Source organism: Furipterus horrens, unplaced genomic scaffold, assembly GCF_987537825.1.
Source record: "Furipterus horrens unplaced genomic scaffold, mFurHor1.1.pri manual_scaffold_2, whole genome shotgun sequence".
Classification (NCBI taxonomy): Eukaryota; Metazoa; Chordata; class Mammalia; order Chiroptera; family Furipteridae; genus Furipterus; species Furipterus horrens.
In genome coordinates, this window is record NW_028327172.1 from 169670024 (window position 1) to 169687659 (window position 17636).

The following is a 17636-nucleotide window of genomic DNA, read 5'->3' on the forward strand; positions in this document are numbered from 1 at the left end:
GTGATGCTGAAAAGTGCCGTCGGGCCTTTAAGTGCAAGTATTTCCTTTAAGTGAAAAAGTGAGTACAGTACAATAAGATACTTTGAGAGAAACTACATTCACATAACTTTATTACAGTATATTGTCCTATTTTATTATTATTTATATTGTTAATCTTTTACTGTGCCTGGTTTATAACTTAAACTTTATTATAGTTTAATGTGAGAGTTAGGGACACCCACTCTCCACACAGTTGAAAATCCCTATATAACTGACTCCACAAAAACATAACTACTAATAACCCGTTGACCAGAAGCCTTATCAATAACATAAACAGTTGATTGACACATTTTATACGTTATATGTATTACATACTATATTCTTAAATAAAGTAAGCTAGAGAAAAGACCATGTTATTAAGAAAAATGTAAGGGCCCTGACTGGCGTGGCTCAGTGGGTTGGGTGTCACTCAGCAGACCAAAAGGTTTCCAGTTCAATTCCCGATCAGGGAACATGCTTGGGTTGTGGGCCAGGTCCCTGGCTGGGGAGTGCGAGAGGCACCTATCGATGTTTCTCTTGCACATTGATGTTTCTCTCCTCTCTTTCTCCTTCCCTTCCCCTCTCTCTAAAAATAAATGAAGTTTTTTAAAAAGTATAAAGAAAGTGGAGGAGGTGGCTCTCCCTTGGTCCTCCACCTGCATGGGATGGGGCTTTGGCTGAGGTCCCTTCCAGAATGGAGAGATTCTTCTCTTTTTATTCACATTACTCTCTCCAATCTCCCTCCACCCGGGATGTGAGAAAATCCACAGTATCTACTAAACATAGGATGTTCCCAAAACTACCAGCATAAACCCCATGGTAATGGAACATAGCCTGGTGATACTTGATGACTCAGGCGGAAATGTAAAGAAAAGGAGGGAGGACGAAAGGAAAGGAAAAGGTAGGAAAGACAGAAAAGCCACATATGTTCTCCTAGGTCCTGAAGGAAAGGGGTTTAAAGACATCAGATAGAAATGTTATCTTTGTTTTACTTGAGTTCCTTTATTCTTTTTGATTTACAAATAAGATCAATACATTGAAAAACTTACAAGAACAAAAGAAGTTCCAATCCCATAGAGAGTCAAATAAAAACTAAATAAACAAAAAAAAAATCATAAAGAAGAAAAAATACATTTACTGTATTTATTGAAAAATGTATACGTAAAAGTTTGAAGCCATGTTGTTCGAGGGATAGTTGATGTAAGAAAAAACATAGTGCATGCAGGGTCAGTTACTGTGAGGTTTCAGTCATCCACTAAGGGCCCTTGAAATGCATCACCTGCAGATAAGCCGGGACTACTGTAATACCATAAATAATGTGGAAAATTCTAAAAAAGAAGTTTGACCTTCTGCTGTAATTTTTTAGTAGATAGTAGGATTTTTATCTTACTGTTTTCGTTGCCCTCTTGTATTCTCAATTAAAAACAACATGAAAGCAGGAAAAAAGAGATGGTTGCTTTTGCCTTTGAACTTGAACCAAGGAAGGATGGAACTGAACATTTCTTGACTGTCTAACATGAGCCAAGCACTGTGCTAAGTGCATTACATACGTAATTTCATCTAATCCTTTCTTCAGTCTTGCAAAGTATGGAGTGGGGGGGAGAGGCCAAGGTCACCCCAGCAAATAAATAGCAAATTAAGATTCACCTCACTGTCTTTTGCCAAAGGCCGTGTTCTTTACATATATTGCCCCTTTGTAGGAATAGTATGTGTTATATGTATGTTTATATTTATTCATTTTAGTAATTTCTAGGCTGGACACTGCATTAGGCACTAAGAATTTCATAGTGAACATCCTTACCTTCATATAGCTTACATTCTAGAAGGAGATCCAGTGAGTGCTGTGTATATGTCCAGGTGAAGATAAGGATTTTGAGGAAAAAAGAAACGAAATATGGACAATGGGGAGTGCTGGGGCATTTTCTATTTTAGATTATGTGTGGTTGGGAAAGACTTTTCATGAGGCAACAATTGAGTAGGGACTTGAAGGAAGCAAGGGAGCCACGCATATATCAGGGCGTTGGGTGTTCCATTGTGGAGTAAGCAGCAGAAGCAGCAGTAGCATTAGGCCAGAATGTCTTTGCCATGTTTACTGTAGTCCAGAGAGCAGAGCAACAAACCGACTATGACCTTTCTGACCTCTTGTATTTTTAGAAGTAACAAAGATCCTTCTGTTTGCTGCACAAGCGTCTCATCACTTAGTACCCCCCGAGGTGAGAACTTTTAAACCTTACTTCTTTCTGGATCTAGAGCATGATGCATGGCAGTGTTACTGTTAAGTATATCATGGTGGCTTTTCCCACAGGGATGACTGTCTCCCCAGCCCCTCTTATTTTTAAGTGAGTAGGAGAAACTTTAACTCTAAAGGAGATATACACAGTTCAGTTGTAGAAACTGAAAAAAATTTTCTGTAGAAGGTAAACTTTGTTTTGGACAAATTATTGAGAATTCTGATGTTCATCTCCAAATTTTATGATGGGGTCAAAAATATCAGTAAATTTATAGTGGTTATTTTTCAAAGCTGATAATTCCTTTCTTTGATTAAAACAGTATTTGGGCTGTATTATCCTCGGTCAAAGCAATTTCTTTAATCTATATTGGAAACTAATATTAAAGGAGAGCAAAATTTAATCTGAAGTGAGTCAAGAAAACTAAAACTCAAAAAGTGGAATATTTTTATCTGTCTTCTTCAGTCTTAATTCTTTCCAGCTCCCAAACTGAAGGTGGAATGTTATTTTCCTATTGTGAATAATCTATTGTTCTTCATCCTCAAATGTTTGAACTGGTACAGATATTTTACCAGCACTCTTCTTTTATTCCCAATTCAGATCATTCAATCATTGCTCATGACTGTGGCCAACAATTTTGTTACCGAGAAGAACTCTGGGGAAGTCATGACAGTAGGGTATGTAGAACGTGGCTAGAGGCGCTGGGTATGTCTTTAACGTACTGGGTTTGCTTTATATGTCCAAAATGTAAGGTGTCAGCTATTAATGTGTTTTCTAGGAAAGCAAGTTAAAACATACTTAAGTCTTCCTAGGAAGCTTGATGTTTTTATTGGTCAGAATTTTGAGGAGGGAGCCCTGACTGGCATGGCTCGCTTGGTTGCAACATACTAAAAGGTAGCTGGGTCGATTCCCATCAGGGCACGCCCCTGAGTTGCAGACCTGGTCCCCAGTTGGCAAGAGGCAACTAATCAATGTTTCTTTCACACATTGATGTTTCTCTCCCTCTCTCTAAAAATAAATAAACTCCTTTAAAAAAAAAAGAATTTTGAGGAGGGAGTCAGAGAAAAGATATTTATCTTTCCAATCAGCATTTTGATTTTTACAAGCTTTACTTTTTCAAATGAGTGATTGTTTGGCAATCTAAGTGTTTTTCTCCTATTTGTACCCTGAATTCATATCTTCCCCTGGAACAAATGATTTGTTATTGAATCACTCTTTATAAATTTTCTTCTTTCTTTTCTTCATCTTCTTTTAAAATTATTACTCTTGTTTATTCTATTACATTTGGTCCAGCCACCAGAGGGGCGCGGGGAGGAAGGGAATAATGGAAAGAAGGGGAAGGGATTAGTCAAAGAACATGTATGAATCACTCTTTAATTCGTAGACATTTCAATAACCCTTTTGATTCATTCAAAAATGCTTAATGAGTGTGAGCACTGGTTTCACAATTATCTAATCTGCCCTGGTAACTAAGCAGTAGGTAGGAACTGCTTTTAGTGGAATTCTTGCTGGGATAACAGCCCTAAAGACCTTTAACTTTTCTTACTTGACCTAGTCCCTTCTCCACTTAGAGCTGGGGAGTAAATGCTGCCATTATTTACTTTACAAAGAAGATACTGTTTCTTACTTCACTAGCAGAGGAAATGGCAGTAAACAATCTGGAACAAAAGCCCTCTAAGGCTGTCCACCCTCACATTCTGTATACCATGCTGCAGTTTTAGAGAGCTAAGCTCAATAAAACCCAACTTCTGTACCTTTTTAGTCTTTTTTAGGAAACATTCTGAGGTTGAACCATATGAAATTGCTGTTCAGGTTTTTTAACTCATGTTTCCTTTTCTAGAATCAATGCTATAAAAGAGATAACAGCTCGATGTCCTCTAGCTATGACTGAAGAACTTCTCCAAGACCTGGTTCAGTATAAAACTCACAAAGATAAGAGTAAGTTGCATGTTAGTTTCTGTAGACCAAAGAATATAGAGTGGTTCATTTTTTATCTCAGTAGACTCTTTGCCCTGGAGTTTCTAAATTAAAGGTATTATTTTACAGATGTAATGATGTCTGCCAGAACTTTGATTCAGCTCTTCCGAACACTGAATCCTCAGATGTTACAGAAGAAATTACGGGTAGGTGAAGCATGCATACGTTGATCTATAGGTTATAGTCTCAGAAGGTGAGAGTAATATCCTACAGTTTGAGCTTTAGTATTCGTGATGCTTATGTTATGAGTACAGTATTCCCTCACTTATCACGGGTATTACATTCTAGACACCCCCCGCCCCCGCAATAGGTGAAAATCTGCTAAGTAGGAACCTTACATTTATTTTAGTATTTATATGTATTTTAAGGCTTTATAAACCCTTCCCACACACTTATAAGCCATTCCCAGTCCCTTATTAACCTTCCCTCTTCCTTATTAGCCTTTTCCACACTTTTATAAACACTACTTATGTTCTTAAACATATTCTACACTCTTAAACCTACATAATTTTAACAACATACATATACAGTTACACAAAATTCCACAATATGGTGAAAAATTCGTGATAAATAATTAAATATAATATTTTTAAAAATCCCACGATACAGTGAGACCGTGATAAGTGAACCACGATATAGAGAGGGACTACTGTATTGGTAATATGCATAGTTTTATTCTTTAAGCTCAGAATACAGTTAATTGAATACCATTGCCTTAAGTATTCTGTAGTTGACATGTACTCTTTGATGATGACTGAGTCTCTCATAGACCAGTCAGTCTATTTTATCTTGAAAGCTTTTGACGTCATTAACAGATTGGAATCCCAAACATCAGTCACTAACTGATGCCAGTATTGAACAGCCTATCTCCAGCCAGGTACCACCTCTTGGGATTTGGGAAGGACAAGAGATGTGTATATGTGGCAGAGAGATGGTGGTCTCAGGACTTAAGAACTGGAACGGTTATTCTCTAATAATTCCCAGTTTCCAGAGCTGGGTCAGAAGAAAGCTGGAAAATAGTAAACAGAGTTCTAACTGGGGGATTTACTTGGACTCAAGACATAAGTGGATTGTTTCTTGTCATTAGATTACTTAAATTTTTTTGTGATTCTCCTTTCTAAATTCATAATCCTAGAGAATCCTTTTCATGAATAATGTTTTATAATCTCAGGACCATATTAAAAATGATTTCCTTTCCTTTAGGGTAAGCCTACAGAGGCCTCCATAGAAGCAAGAATTCAGGAATATGGAGAATTAGATGCTAAAGATTACATCCCGGGAGCAGAAATTCTGGAAGTTGATAAAGAAGATGAGAATGCTGAAAATGATGAAGGTTCATCTTTATTTCACTATTATTCAGGATATAATCTCTCCAATATCTGTATTGACCTTGAAATCTTTATGCTGTTTGTACATTCATTCAGCAGATACTTACTAAGCCATAATGAATACATACTGGGCACTGTTATAAGCATTGGGGATAAAATGGGCATGGCTTCCGCTCTTAGGAACTTACATTCTAGTGTAGGAGATACCTTTTCATGTCCTTCAGGGTGGCTGCCCCTTATCAAGGGTATGCTGGTCAGTTGGGAAAGAGCTGTTTTTTGTTTGTTGCTTGGACAAAAAATGAAGATTAGCAATCGTCCAAGATTGCTTTTTGAATTTGTTGAGGAAAGCTTGAGGAACTCCATTCTGATTTCTAGGGTTAGCCTTTATTACATTGGTTGCTAAAGGCTTGTTTTCTTCCTGTTCATTCATTCAGGATTTCAACAAAGCTTTCTTAAGCATTAACTGTGGGCTGGCCACTGTCAGCACAAAGATGAATGGTGTGGTTCCTGCCCTCAGAGCGTTTCATGAACAGCTGAGAATAAAGTGTTAATAGGATTTATGGTTGGAGTGGGGCATAAGGACAGGAGAGAGGTCATGTCTACCTCAAAGTTTCAAAAAAGGCCCCAAGGGGTGGCTGCCTTGCTTTCCGGTAGAGGCCTGCACTTGGTGGCTGTGGCCTGCGGGCTGGGATGAACCGTGCTCTGCGGGAGACAGTGGAGCCGAGCCGGAGCCATGGCCAGTACAATGGTAGCAGTTGGACTGACCATTGCTGCTGCTGGATTTGCAGGTCGCTATGTTTTGCAAGCCTTCAAGCATATGGAGCCTCAAGGCAGATAGGTATCTCAGTCTACCAAAATCTGCCTTCAGTGGTAGTTATTATAGAGGTGGGATTGAACCCAAAATGACAAAACGGGTAGCAGCATTACTACTAGGTGTAAGCCCTACTGCCAATAAAGGAAAAATAAGGGATGCTCATCAACGAATTATGCTTTTAAATCACCCAGACAAAATTAATGAAGCTAAATATTTACTACAAGGTCAAGCTAAAAAATGAAGTAAATGATGAATTTTAAGTTCTTAGTTATGTGTATAAGTACCAGCTTTTTATAAAATGTCCCGAAGCTGCACATTTTAAAAATGATTTAGTACAAACTAAGTCAAAGCCTTGTGTAAGTTTAAACTTGAGGATTTTAAATCAGATTATAGAATATTTGGAGCTTACTGCTTAACAATTACGGGTAAATACATACCATTTGAATAGAAATATTGTTCATTACTCATTTAGCAAGGCAAAGTGAACATGAAGGTCTCTACTCTCAAGGAACCCCAAGCTAACGGGTGACTGATAAACTGGTAATTCAGCTACAGTGTGATAAATACTACAATGGAATTAGTATAGGTTGTTATAGAAGACTCATCTCATTGGGAAGAAAGGTTGTCAAGGTACAGAGAGCTTGGAACGGTGAATTTAAAAGTGAATTTAGCCACAACTTTGACCTAAAAAAATTGATGTAGGTATGTATATGTCACTTGACAAAATTCAGATTTTATATATTAAAAACTTGATTAAAAAAAAAAAGGCCCCAAGAAAATGGTGACTCATGAACTGTATTTTGAATTGGAAGTAAAGAATAGTAGAACAATGGAGACTTTCCAGGCAAACTATGAACAAAATCCTGAAGGACTTAGGAAACTATTATCGTATAGAATACAAGGTAGAATATAGCCAAATAGCTGACTAGAGGATGATTGGAGCCTTATCATGAATGGTTGTATATGTCATACCAAAGGGCTGGGACATTAGGGACCACTGATATTGCAAGTGTCTGTGATTCTGAAAACTTATTGTGGTGGCTCCATTAATAACTCTACGACCCATCTGTTGTGGTGTCTACAAGGTTTTTTAACATCCAAAATCTCCCACCTCAGTTTCTGAATGACTGTTTCTGACAGCATTTATTAATATTCTTAGAAGAGATAGATTCTTGTTGTATAACCAAGATAACTGTACAAGTTCAGTTTTGATGTACATGGTTTGGTGGAAAGAAGTTGGCCTCTGGAGTCACGTGACTTTTATGATTTCAGTGTAGGCTGCATTTTGTAACTGTCTTGGGACAGGTTACTCAACTTGAGAGTCTGCTCCTCTTCTGTGGAGTCACATGGTTTTGGCTCAGGGTAGTTACTTGGTCAGTTCTTGTTTTCTGTTCCTTAATTAAATTGATGTGGCATATTTAACAATATATATTGCTCAGTTTTTGGTTCATAGAGCCAAGTAAGGTTATGAGGCTCATGACCTTACTTGTCTTTCACTTGATTTATCTTCATTTGCCATGAGTGCTCAACATAAAGTGATAGACTAACAGTGTGCTCTGTCTCGCAAAGATGGGTGGGAAAGCACCAGTCTCAGTGAGGAGGCAGATGACAGTGGCGAGTGGATTGATGTGCCCCACTCTTCTGATGAAGAACAGCAAGAAATTGTAAGTTCCAAAATTTCCTTCTGTAAGTGCACCACTCCGGTGCTCCTTAACACTTAATTTATGCTGGACCTTGTTAGGGGACTAAGCTCCCATGTGAGCTAGTAGCCATGTAAGTGTTTGTTGTGTGCTCTCAAGGCCGAGAAGCTGAACAGCATGCCTGCAGAGGAGCGGAAAGCCAAAGCTGCAGCTGTCAGCACCAGCCGAGTTTTAACGCAGGAAGACTTCCAGAAAATCCGCCTGGCCCAAATGAGGAAAGAACTCGACGCTGCCCCCGGGAAAGCCCAAAAGAGGAAATATATCGAAATAGACAGTGATGAAGATCCCAGGTACAACAGCACATACCCTAGGTCGTCAGTCAGCTCACATGGTAGTGAAAGTGTCAGGGAGGGGAATTCCACCCTTGTTTCATGGTATATTTTTTCCTTCATCCCAGGGGCGAGTTACTTTCTCTTCGGGACATTGAACACCTTCATAAAAAGCCCAAGTCTGACAAGGAGACAAGACTGGCAACTGCGATGGTAAGTGAGGCATATTATTCCCTAGTCCTTTATACAAAAATCAAAGAAATGGAATGTGACCCAGAACTAGTATAGGCATGGATGATATGTAGTATTTGATTTTAATGTTTTAAGTAAAGGCATACTGAGCATAGAATAAAATGCAGATGTTCAGTTAGATGAGTTTAACAACTAGATAGCCACCCTCTAAAACATGTTGTAGAGCACAGAAAGTACTATGACCTGTGTGGTACCGGGGAGGCTTAGTACATTTCTAAAAGCTGTTAGAAAAGCAGGGGTATGTTTACAGTCATTAATGAACAGCCAGATGGTAGATTCTGCCTCTGGCAATTGCCTGCCTACATTTCCACCTTTATTTTCTGTGCCTCTATTTGTTTTGGGCATCAGACCATAATGGCTCCACATAACCCTCTGCATTCCATTTGTACTGAAACCTGTTTAGATAAGTTTAAAAACTCATGTTCTTTCCCTGACTGGTGTGGCTCAGTATGTTGGGTGCCATCCTGCAAACTGAAAGGTCACCCATTTGATTCCCAGTTATAGCACATGCCCATGTTCTTTCTCTTCCATACCTTTGCATATACCATTAATCCTACTTTCTGAAATGCTCTACCCCTTCCTCTCCTTTCCCCTGATCATGAGTGTCTTCATTCTGCAAAAAACAGCAGGAAGTTCCTTAGACCTCAACAGGCTGAATTATGACCTTCCTTGCACTGAGCTCCCCTTGCCCCATTATAGTACATCATGGTCCATGTCCCTGGGACTGAGTCACTGGAGAGCAGGGACTGTGTTCCACTCCTCTTTGTGTTCTTGGCATCCAGTAGAATCCCTGGCATAGAGGAGAGGTGTATATTGATTAAATAACTCCTGAAGTGTTTTGTGTGTGTGTGTGTGTACTGATAGGCCGGAAAGACAGACCGAAAAGAATTTGTGAGGAGGAAAACCAAAATGAATCCATTTTCCAGTTCTACAAATAAAGAGAAGAAAAAACAGAAAAACTTTATGATGATGCGGTATAGCCATAATGTCCGCTCAAAAAATAAGCGTTCCTTCCGAGAAAAGCAGGTGAGTTCAACTTCAGGCTTGACTGGCCAGAATAGTACTATCATTCTAAGATGCCTTTAGATTTGGGATGCACTTGTGCCTCCTGAAGACCTTGTATTATGTGTATCTTAGGATTAATGGGGGGTGTTTTTGGAGAGGTGGAAGGTAGGGCATGTAAACCCTGGACCTGACTTGGTTGAGATTGATCTGTGTGACCAAAGGGGAGTCTGTTTTTCTCTATAAGCAAAGGGGTGCAAATCATTTCTTTGCTAAAATTCTCTGATGTTTATGTGAAATATTAAAATTAACTGAATAAGAATTTTTGAATGCTTATTATAAGTCAGATACATTTTTTAAAAGCAGTAGTTATGTGTGGTAATCTCTCAGAAACAGTAAAGCAGTGCAAACTAAATAGTTCTATTGTTACAAAGTTCCCTTTGTTGCAAATAGTTCCCTTTTGCAAAGCCTTTATGTTTACAGGTCTTTGGGATTTCATTTCATCCATTTTAGTCTTTGATGGGTAGTCTTGTGCTGGGCTTGCTTAGTTCAGTAATTCACTATAGTAAAACAAATTTATATTTTCATGTCTTTTGCTACTGGGGGTGTACCAGAGTGTTTCTAACTGTATTCTGGAGAATCTCCAGGGAATCTGGTTATGGGTAGTAATCTAGTTCCACATTCTGAACCAGTGTTTCAAAATGCTAGCCCAGGACTAGCCTTCCAGGCCTGAATGTGATGGCCAGCTGCCCAGGGCAGTGCTCTGTCTGTGTGGGAACCAAGTCAGTAGTAACTGACTTAAGGTGCCATTTTAAAGCCTACTGTCTTATTTAATATTTCTAGTTCTAAACTGTGTTTAACAACATTATGTAAATAGTAAAATGATAGCAATTTGAATAGAAGTTGTTGAAACTGAGGTAAAATGAAAAGGTGCCATTTAAGATTTAAAATATCCTAATTCAATTTAAATTCATAGTTGAGGTTATTAATTCCATTAGTTTATCCTTCATCAGCCCTTTGGTTGAGGAAATAGTAATAGTTGATAGGTCTTGCTTCATTGTGAGGTCTTTGTGGTCTTACTACATTTTAGCTGAGAGTGTTCCTGCATTCTCTACTCGCTCTGTTGTTAGCATGCCCTTTTTGGTGTGATAGGCAAGCCTGGCTTTGTTCCTTGTTAGCATGTTAATTTAATCAGCATACAGCGATATGAGCAGGTACTGTGATTATTTCCTTCCTTCTTTATTGAATTTATTGGGTGACACTGGTTAGCAAAACTATACAGGATTCAGGTGCACAATTCCATAACATATTATGTGTACAGTGTATTGTGTGTTCACTACCCCCAAGTCAGGTCGCCATCCATCACCATTTATTTCCCTACACCCTCTTCCAACTCCTCCCAACACCCTCCCCCGGCAGTCACCACTCTGTTGTCCATGTCCATGAATTTTTTTCTTTCTCTCTTTTTTTTTTTTTTCCTATTTTGCTCAATTCCTCTACCCACTCACCCCAACCAGGTACTGTGATTAAACCCATTTTACATATGAGAAAATAAGACACATAAATGAGTCTGAGAACTACCTCCTTAGCCATGCAAATTAGATTAAATTGAGCTTAAGGTTTTTCTACCTTAAGTGTGTTAGCTATTCTGTCGATATACAAAGAAATACCAAGAGCCCTGGCTGCTGTGGCTCAGTGGATTGAGCGTCGGCCTGCGAGCCAAGTGTCGCTGGTTCGATTCCCAGTCAGAGCACATGACTAAGTTGCACGTCAGGTCCCCAGTTGGGGGTGCAAGTGAGAGGCAACCACACAGTGATGTTTCTCTCCCTCTCTTTCTCCTTTCCCCTCTCTCTAAAAATAAATAAACGAACAAACAAATAAATAAATTATTTATAAAAAAATAAAAAGAAAGGAAAAAAAGAAATACCGAGACCTAGATATGAGTTAAAGGCAAGGAGTCAATAACTTAAAATCATAAAATTTTAAAACTTTGAACATTTACATGGCCACTTCCAACCCCCACCCCCACCCCGAAAAATAAGGAACACATTCATCTTGTTAAAATTGAAAAGCTAGAGAACTTTAAAGGTTTCTAGAAACCAAGGAGTGGTGCTTGGTTCACTTAAGGTGTGTACATTGTCCTTGGTTTTGTTTTTTTTTTTAACTGGGTTTATTCTTAATAATGTTTTACTTCATACTCTGTTTATTGTCTTCTGGGAAATGTAAAACTTTATAAGGGCTTTATAATGTTCACTTTGAACATTGGTCCTGCAGGCTTCTTTTCTCCAGATCTTAAGCTCTTCGTTTTCAGGTTTAGGCCCCAGCTCCTGTGGTTAGGGAAGGAATCCATGGGATAGAAGCCTGGAACCAGTTGCATTAGAATACATATTACAGTCACCACTTTCATTTCATCTTACATACATCTGTCAACCCTTGGTTGTTGCTGTCAAGTCAACGCCGGCAGGAATCTCCAATTTGGGGTGCGGGGAAGAAGGAAACTTTATTCAGTGCAAAACAGCTCAGTTGTGACGCAGCCCCAGGCTGGGTGTCCCTGGGGCCGGGCATCTCTCCCACCGGACGGCTCTGCTGTGCTTCTGGATGGCCCACTCTGCTGCATGCTGGTCTGCTCCGGGGAGGCATCCTCAGTGTCCCAGTTCAGTCAGGGAGACGAGGTCTTCAGTCTTCAGTGGAAAAGGAAAGTGCACTCCCAGAGCCAGAAGGAAGCTGGCTTATATGGACAGAAGTCCTCCCTCCACAACCTTGTCCCTGATTGGTCTGTCCTTATGCAAATGAGGTCTCCAAGCCCTCAAAGTTTGGTTCAACAGGCCCTGTCATTGGTTAGAATAGAGCCACTCTGGTTGCTGGGAGCTGCATAGTTCCAATTGGATGGGGAAAGCCTCAGTCCTGCTGGTTGCAGGAGGATTCCAGGAACTCTTTCATAAAGACTGGCTCAGATGGCAGCAAAACAGGGCGGGCAGGCAGGTCACTGCAGGCTTCTTCCTGAAGTACTGTTTGTGGGAGAGGCCCCTGAGCAGAGACGGCTGCTAGGCTCTGTTTCTGTTGTTGTTTAGTTTGAGCTCAGTTAGCCACCAGGAGCCCTTCTTAGTAGGTACCTTCTTTTTCAGGGTTCACACATTCGACGCAGAATAATTAAACAACTTACAGATTAGTTCATAGTAAGTAGGATGAGTATTTTTGTCTTAAAAGACAATTGTCAGGATTTTGATTCTGAGTTAATTTCTTCATATTCGGGCCATTCTAAAGGTTAAGTGTTAGTAATTACTGTAAAATTTTCTTAGTTTATTTACTGCGTTAAACCCATTTGAAAATCTGCAAACAAGGCAACATTTTTCTGTGTTCCAAATTATATATTATAGAGTTATGTATATGGTTTGTATGTGCCACATTTAGTGGAACATATGTGATCTTGGAAAAGATTATTGTGAAAAAAATCTCTTTTCCTGTTGGCTTTAATTTAGACAGTCTGTTCCACCCACAACTCTAGAATATTAAGAGCTGTATAGACCAGAGAAATGCCATGTATTATCCCTGGAGACAGGTAATGCTCCACCTCTGAATTCTGTAGCTGATTCTATTTTGTGCTTTTGTCATATGAGATGGGAACAGCACTCAACAGCTTTGCCAGTTTCCTAGCAGTAAGGAGGCCCTAGCCTGGTTACAGATCTGATCTGTTGAATATTTCACTAGTGGTAGTTTTTGAGGATGATTGATTGACTTAGCTATTCAATTTTGGTACACTTTCATATAACCAAATTAGTATAATTGGGTACCCAAGAGTTATCATGTTTAGATGAAGTTTCTTTTTTATTTTCCAGTTGGCACTACGAGATGCACTTTTGAAAAAGAGAAAAAGAATGAAGTAACCTGGACAAGCAAGTTTTCTGTTCCAAGGAGAATGCTCAATGTGTGTCATTACTCTGAGAATTAATAAAGAATGTTTACATTAAAAAGTCCAGAAACACTATATTGTGAAGACAGAAGTAAATTTGGTAGCAATTTGGTGTTTTTATTTTGGAAATGGATAATGGTGGGAATGTTTGAAATGTAAATAGCAGTGATATCGTAAAATCATTTTTATTTAGCATTCATGCGAAGCATAAATTATTGAGTGCCTATTAATCATCACTATAGATGTAAAAATGACCATAATCCCTCACTCAAGGCATCCATTTCGAGGATGAGGGGGTCAGGTGTATATGTGTATTTACAATGCAGTGTAAATAGTTCTCTAGTAAAGATAGGTCCATATTTCTGTGGGGTCACAGAGACCCTATAGACTAACTGCGGGGGACTGGAGTTACATATTCTCTTAAAACAGGACAATGTTACAAGAGTAAGAGGTTCTTACTTGTAAATAGGCTTACCTGCTGAAAACAGGTCCCTGCTGTACAGATTTTGGGTAAACAGTTTAGCTCTTTTAATCCATCCAACAGATTTATGTTTTGTTTTGTTTTTTGAATGCCAGGTAAAAACCTAGCTTCTTATTGCCTTAAGTATAAATAGTAATTTTGGAGTCTCATTATCATTTGGAGTATTCACTCTGCCATAGAGGGAAAAGAAATCAAATTGGTTTCCTTCTTTTCTCACCCTGGAATATTTTCAGCCTTGTGTTCATAAAAAGGTTTCTAATATCGATAGGTAGGTACTCTTGAAAATGTGTTGAGCGACTTGTGTTGGCCTCCCTTCCCTAGGTATGCTTGAGTAGACTTCAGGGGACACGAAAGCGTGGTCAGTTTCTGTTTGTAAGTTATTGCACTTGGAAGGTTTGGTGCCTTTTACCACAGATTTCTTAGATAATATTGTGATAGATGAGAAAATTACTCTAGAGTACTTTAAGTAAAAAGCAATTTTCTGCCCCCTCTGAATTAGAAAGCAGCTTCTAAAACTACTTTTCTTGTTCCCTTTTCATTACCTTCTGTTCGTTTGTAAGTTCAACTTCAGAGAATGAAACCGTGTGACTGGTGACTAGTTGTGAAGACCTTGAGGTTTAATGATTAAATTGCAGTGGCCTAGTGCGGAGAGCCCTCAGTCAACTTCAGCAACTTCAGTGTTTCACAGACCGTGTCTGATGCAAATTTGAATGGTCCAGACTGGAAACTTCCCTCTTTTCTTTTTGTGTTTTTGAACTGAGTGTCTCATGTGTCTAGCTCCAGAGAGGGATAAATAAAATCAAAATGGCATAGCAGTAAGGTCCACAGCTTTGCTGCATGCATTGTGATGGTGCCTGAAATGTAATTTTTTGCTAGACTTTCCCACCCTAAGTAGATGCCAAGAGACCAAAGTCCAGTCTCTGTTCTGACTTGCGTTCTTCTGCTTTGGCTTCACCCTTCTCTCACTGAACTTTATATGCAAGATAGAAAACTATCTGGCTTACAGAGGTGCAGTCTTAACTCTGTTTTATTTCTTTAATCCCATGATATCTCTTTGTGGTTCCTTTTATTATTTTATAAATCTCTTGGGAATATTTTCTGTTTACTATAAGTTTGAAGATAACGTTCTCACAAGGTTGGTTGCTGCCTGCAAAGGCAGAGTGACCTTTCAGGGTTTCTTTTACATTGAAGAAGTCACCAGAGTCTCAGCTTCAGCTTTTCAGTCTCAAATTTATGTCAGCACTGAGGATGGATTCGTGTCTGGGATGAAGTCACATTGTCCAAACTCATAATATATATAAAGTGATATATAAATCTAGAATGCTGAAGTATTATATATGTGATCTTAGCAAGTTCCGTTTGAAAATAAGCACAGAAAGCAGAGCCTGTTCCCTGCTATATCCCCAATGCTCAGCAAATATTTGAAACATGACCTACCTCATTGTTTTGAGAGTGTTGAGAACTGATATTTATAAGAATTTACCATGGTATTTGCCTCAAAGTGAGCATTAAGTAAATTTCTCACCAAAGGTTAGATATCAGTTAAGTTTTTATTTTATCTTTTGCTTAATATACTTGAAATGACAATTGCAGTTGCTAGACATATTGGTTTTGCCCCTCATCTATTTGGGGGGAACTAATTGAAATATAAAAATGTTTATTGAATGTTTACTGTATGCAAAGCACCCTTCTAGATGCTATGTGGGTTGCAAACAATGTTTGTGCTATTTAGAAACTTTGAGTCCAGTGAAGGAAATAGACTTACAAAATGACTATATAATACAAGGCTACTTATAGAGTTATCAGAAAAGGCACAGCCTCGGGCAGGGGCCTCCTGAAGAAGGGGCGGTTCAGCTGGCAGGAAGGTGAAATGCCTGTTGGCTAACAAAACTGATGCTTAGGATGAACAGGGCACCATAGGACATGCGTTCCTGAATCATAAAAGAAAAAATTACAGTTTAAAAATTGGTACAACTTTGTAAAGGTTATGGTTAATATAAATTTTATTTTTATTCATATTGCAATTCTTTGAAAATTTATAATCTGTGTAGAGTATTGTAGGGCAAGTCTGTATTAATCAGAATACAGAGTTTAATCAGTTGGAATATTCTGTTTTTCAAACTATTTTAGATAAATATTTTTTTAACTGTTTTACTAAGTGACATCCTTCCATTGTATATAAGTAAAACTAAAAATTAACTATTGCTTATATATTTTTTTAAAATATTGAATATAAATAGGAAGGTAGGTTACTGACATGGATCCTTATTTTTTTGTAAAGGATGTAACCTTTTCTCTCAGTACAGCTTTTGGTCTGTACTTGTTTAAAATGAAAGCAAGAATGGAGAGCACAGCTAACTCTATACTATTTATTTAAATACCATATATTTGTATAAGGCACACCTTATGTGGTAATTTTATTTCTTTCTGAAAATTCTGCTTTTATTGTTTTGTCAATTTGATCTCAATATGGAAATGGTTTAACTATGGTTTATCCACCTGGTGGAATATTATGTAGCCACTAAAATGTTTACAATAGGAAATGCTTGTAAGTGAAAAGAACAAAACAAAGTATGTAGAGTAAAATTTACACATGAGAGAATGGGGAGTAATAAAAGTACAAGAAATATGTCAAATATTAAACATGGTTTTCTTTGGTATTGGATTAATGTGAGCATTTTTTTTTCTTTCTACTTTTTGAATCTTTTACAGTGTTACATGGTTTTTACTTATGTAATTGTATAAGAAACAACTTTATTTGAGGTTGGAGAATAAAGGTACCTTAAGACTCACTCTTGTGAATTTTTTTTTAATCAGAGAGGAGTGCACTTGCACCAAGGCAAGGATTGATGTGCAAATGTGCCAGAGGAGTTGTGGCCTCGCCTTCTTAACCACTGTGTTTCACTTGTGTACTGACAGGGCGCTAGATGGGGTCCTGTCCTTACCCAGCAATACCCGATGTTAGCAGAAGTGCAATGTTAGTATAATTCTTAGGGAAAATAATTTGTAGTATGTGCCAAGAGCCTAAAAAAATAGTCATAATCTTTGACTCAAATTCATGTCTACAAGTCTTGTCAAAGAAAATGGTTCAAAATATGGCAAGAGGTGTGTTTGGGTCTATTTCGCTCCAAGTAACAGAATATGCATCTAAAAATAGTCTAACCAAATCGGAGTCTCCCATGAGAAAACTGGAGGAAGACAGCTGCTGGTCTGAGCTCACCGATGCCCTCAGGATTGGGGGCTCCTTTTCTGCTTTGTCATTCTTAGTGTGTTGTAGCCACATTCCAGATTCAAATGCTGGCTTGCATAGCTGTGTGACCTCCAGCAAGTTACTCAACATTCATGTGCCGCGCAGTCTCAGTCTCCTCATCTGTAAAAATGGACATAATGACAATACCCTTATCTTCATAGATGCTTCTGTGTTTACGGCAACAGGAAGGGGCATTGTCACATCTACTTCTTTTCCCAGGAAAACAAAAGCTTCACAGTATCCCTGCAGCAGCCTGCCTTCAGGTCCAGGTAGAGCTGGGTTACATGGCTACCCTACCAACAAGGAAAGCCAGGGAAGCAAGAAATAGGATTGTTGGCCTTTCAGCTTAGCTACACCATAACCATCCCAACAAAGCTGGGCTTCTGTTAGCAAGGAAGAGAGGGACA

At 38.6% G+C, this 17636-nt stretch overlaps 1 protein-coding gene and 1 pseudogene across 1 annotated transcript in view; both read left to right on the forward strand.

The window, feature by feature from the left end:
- Window positions 1-16762, forward strand: part of SDAD1 (SDA1 domain containing 1) — a 31682-nt gene extending 14920 nt beyond the window's left edge. Inside the window, exons 13-22 of the mRNA XM_090266742.1 lie at window positions 2173-2231; window positions 2847-2923; window positions 4087-4184; window positions 4293-4369; window positions 5427-5556; window positions 7935-8029; window positions 8165-8355; window positions 8463-8547; window positions 9451-9612; window positions 13425-16762. Coding sequence (XP_090122868.1) covers window positions 2173-2231; window positions 2847-2923; window positions 4087-4184; window positions 4293-4369; window positions 5427-5556; window positions 7935-8029; window positions 8165-8355; window positions 8463-8547; window positions 9451-9612; window positions 13425-13472 — 1022 coding nt within the window. The 3' untranslated portion in view covers window positions 13473-16762. The remainder of the gene's footprint in view (window positions 1-2172; window positions 2232-2846; window positions 2924-4086; window positions 4185-4292; window positions 4370-5426; window positions 5557-7934; window positions 8030-8164; window positions 8356-8462; window positions 8548-9450; window positions 9613-13424) is intronic.
- LOC150019947 (mitochondrial import inner membrane translocase subunit TIM14 pseudogene) lies at window positions 5905-7926 on the forward strand (annotated as a pseudogene).
- Window positions 16763-17636: the final 874 nt, after the last annotated feature.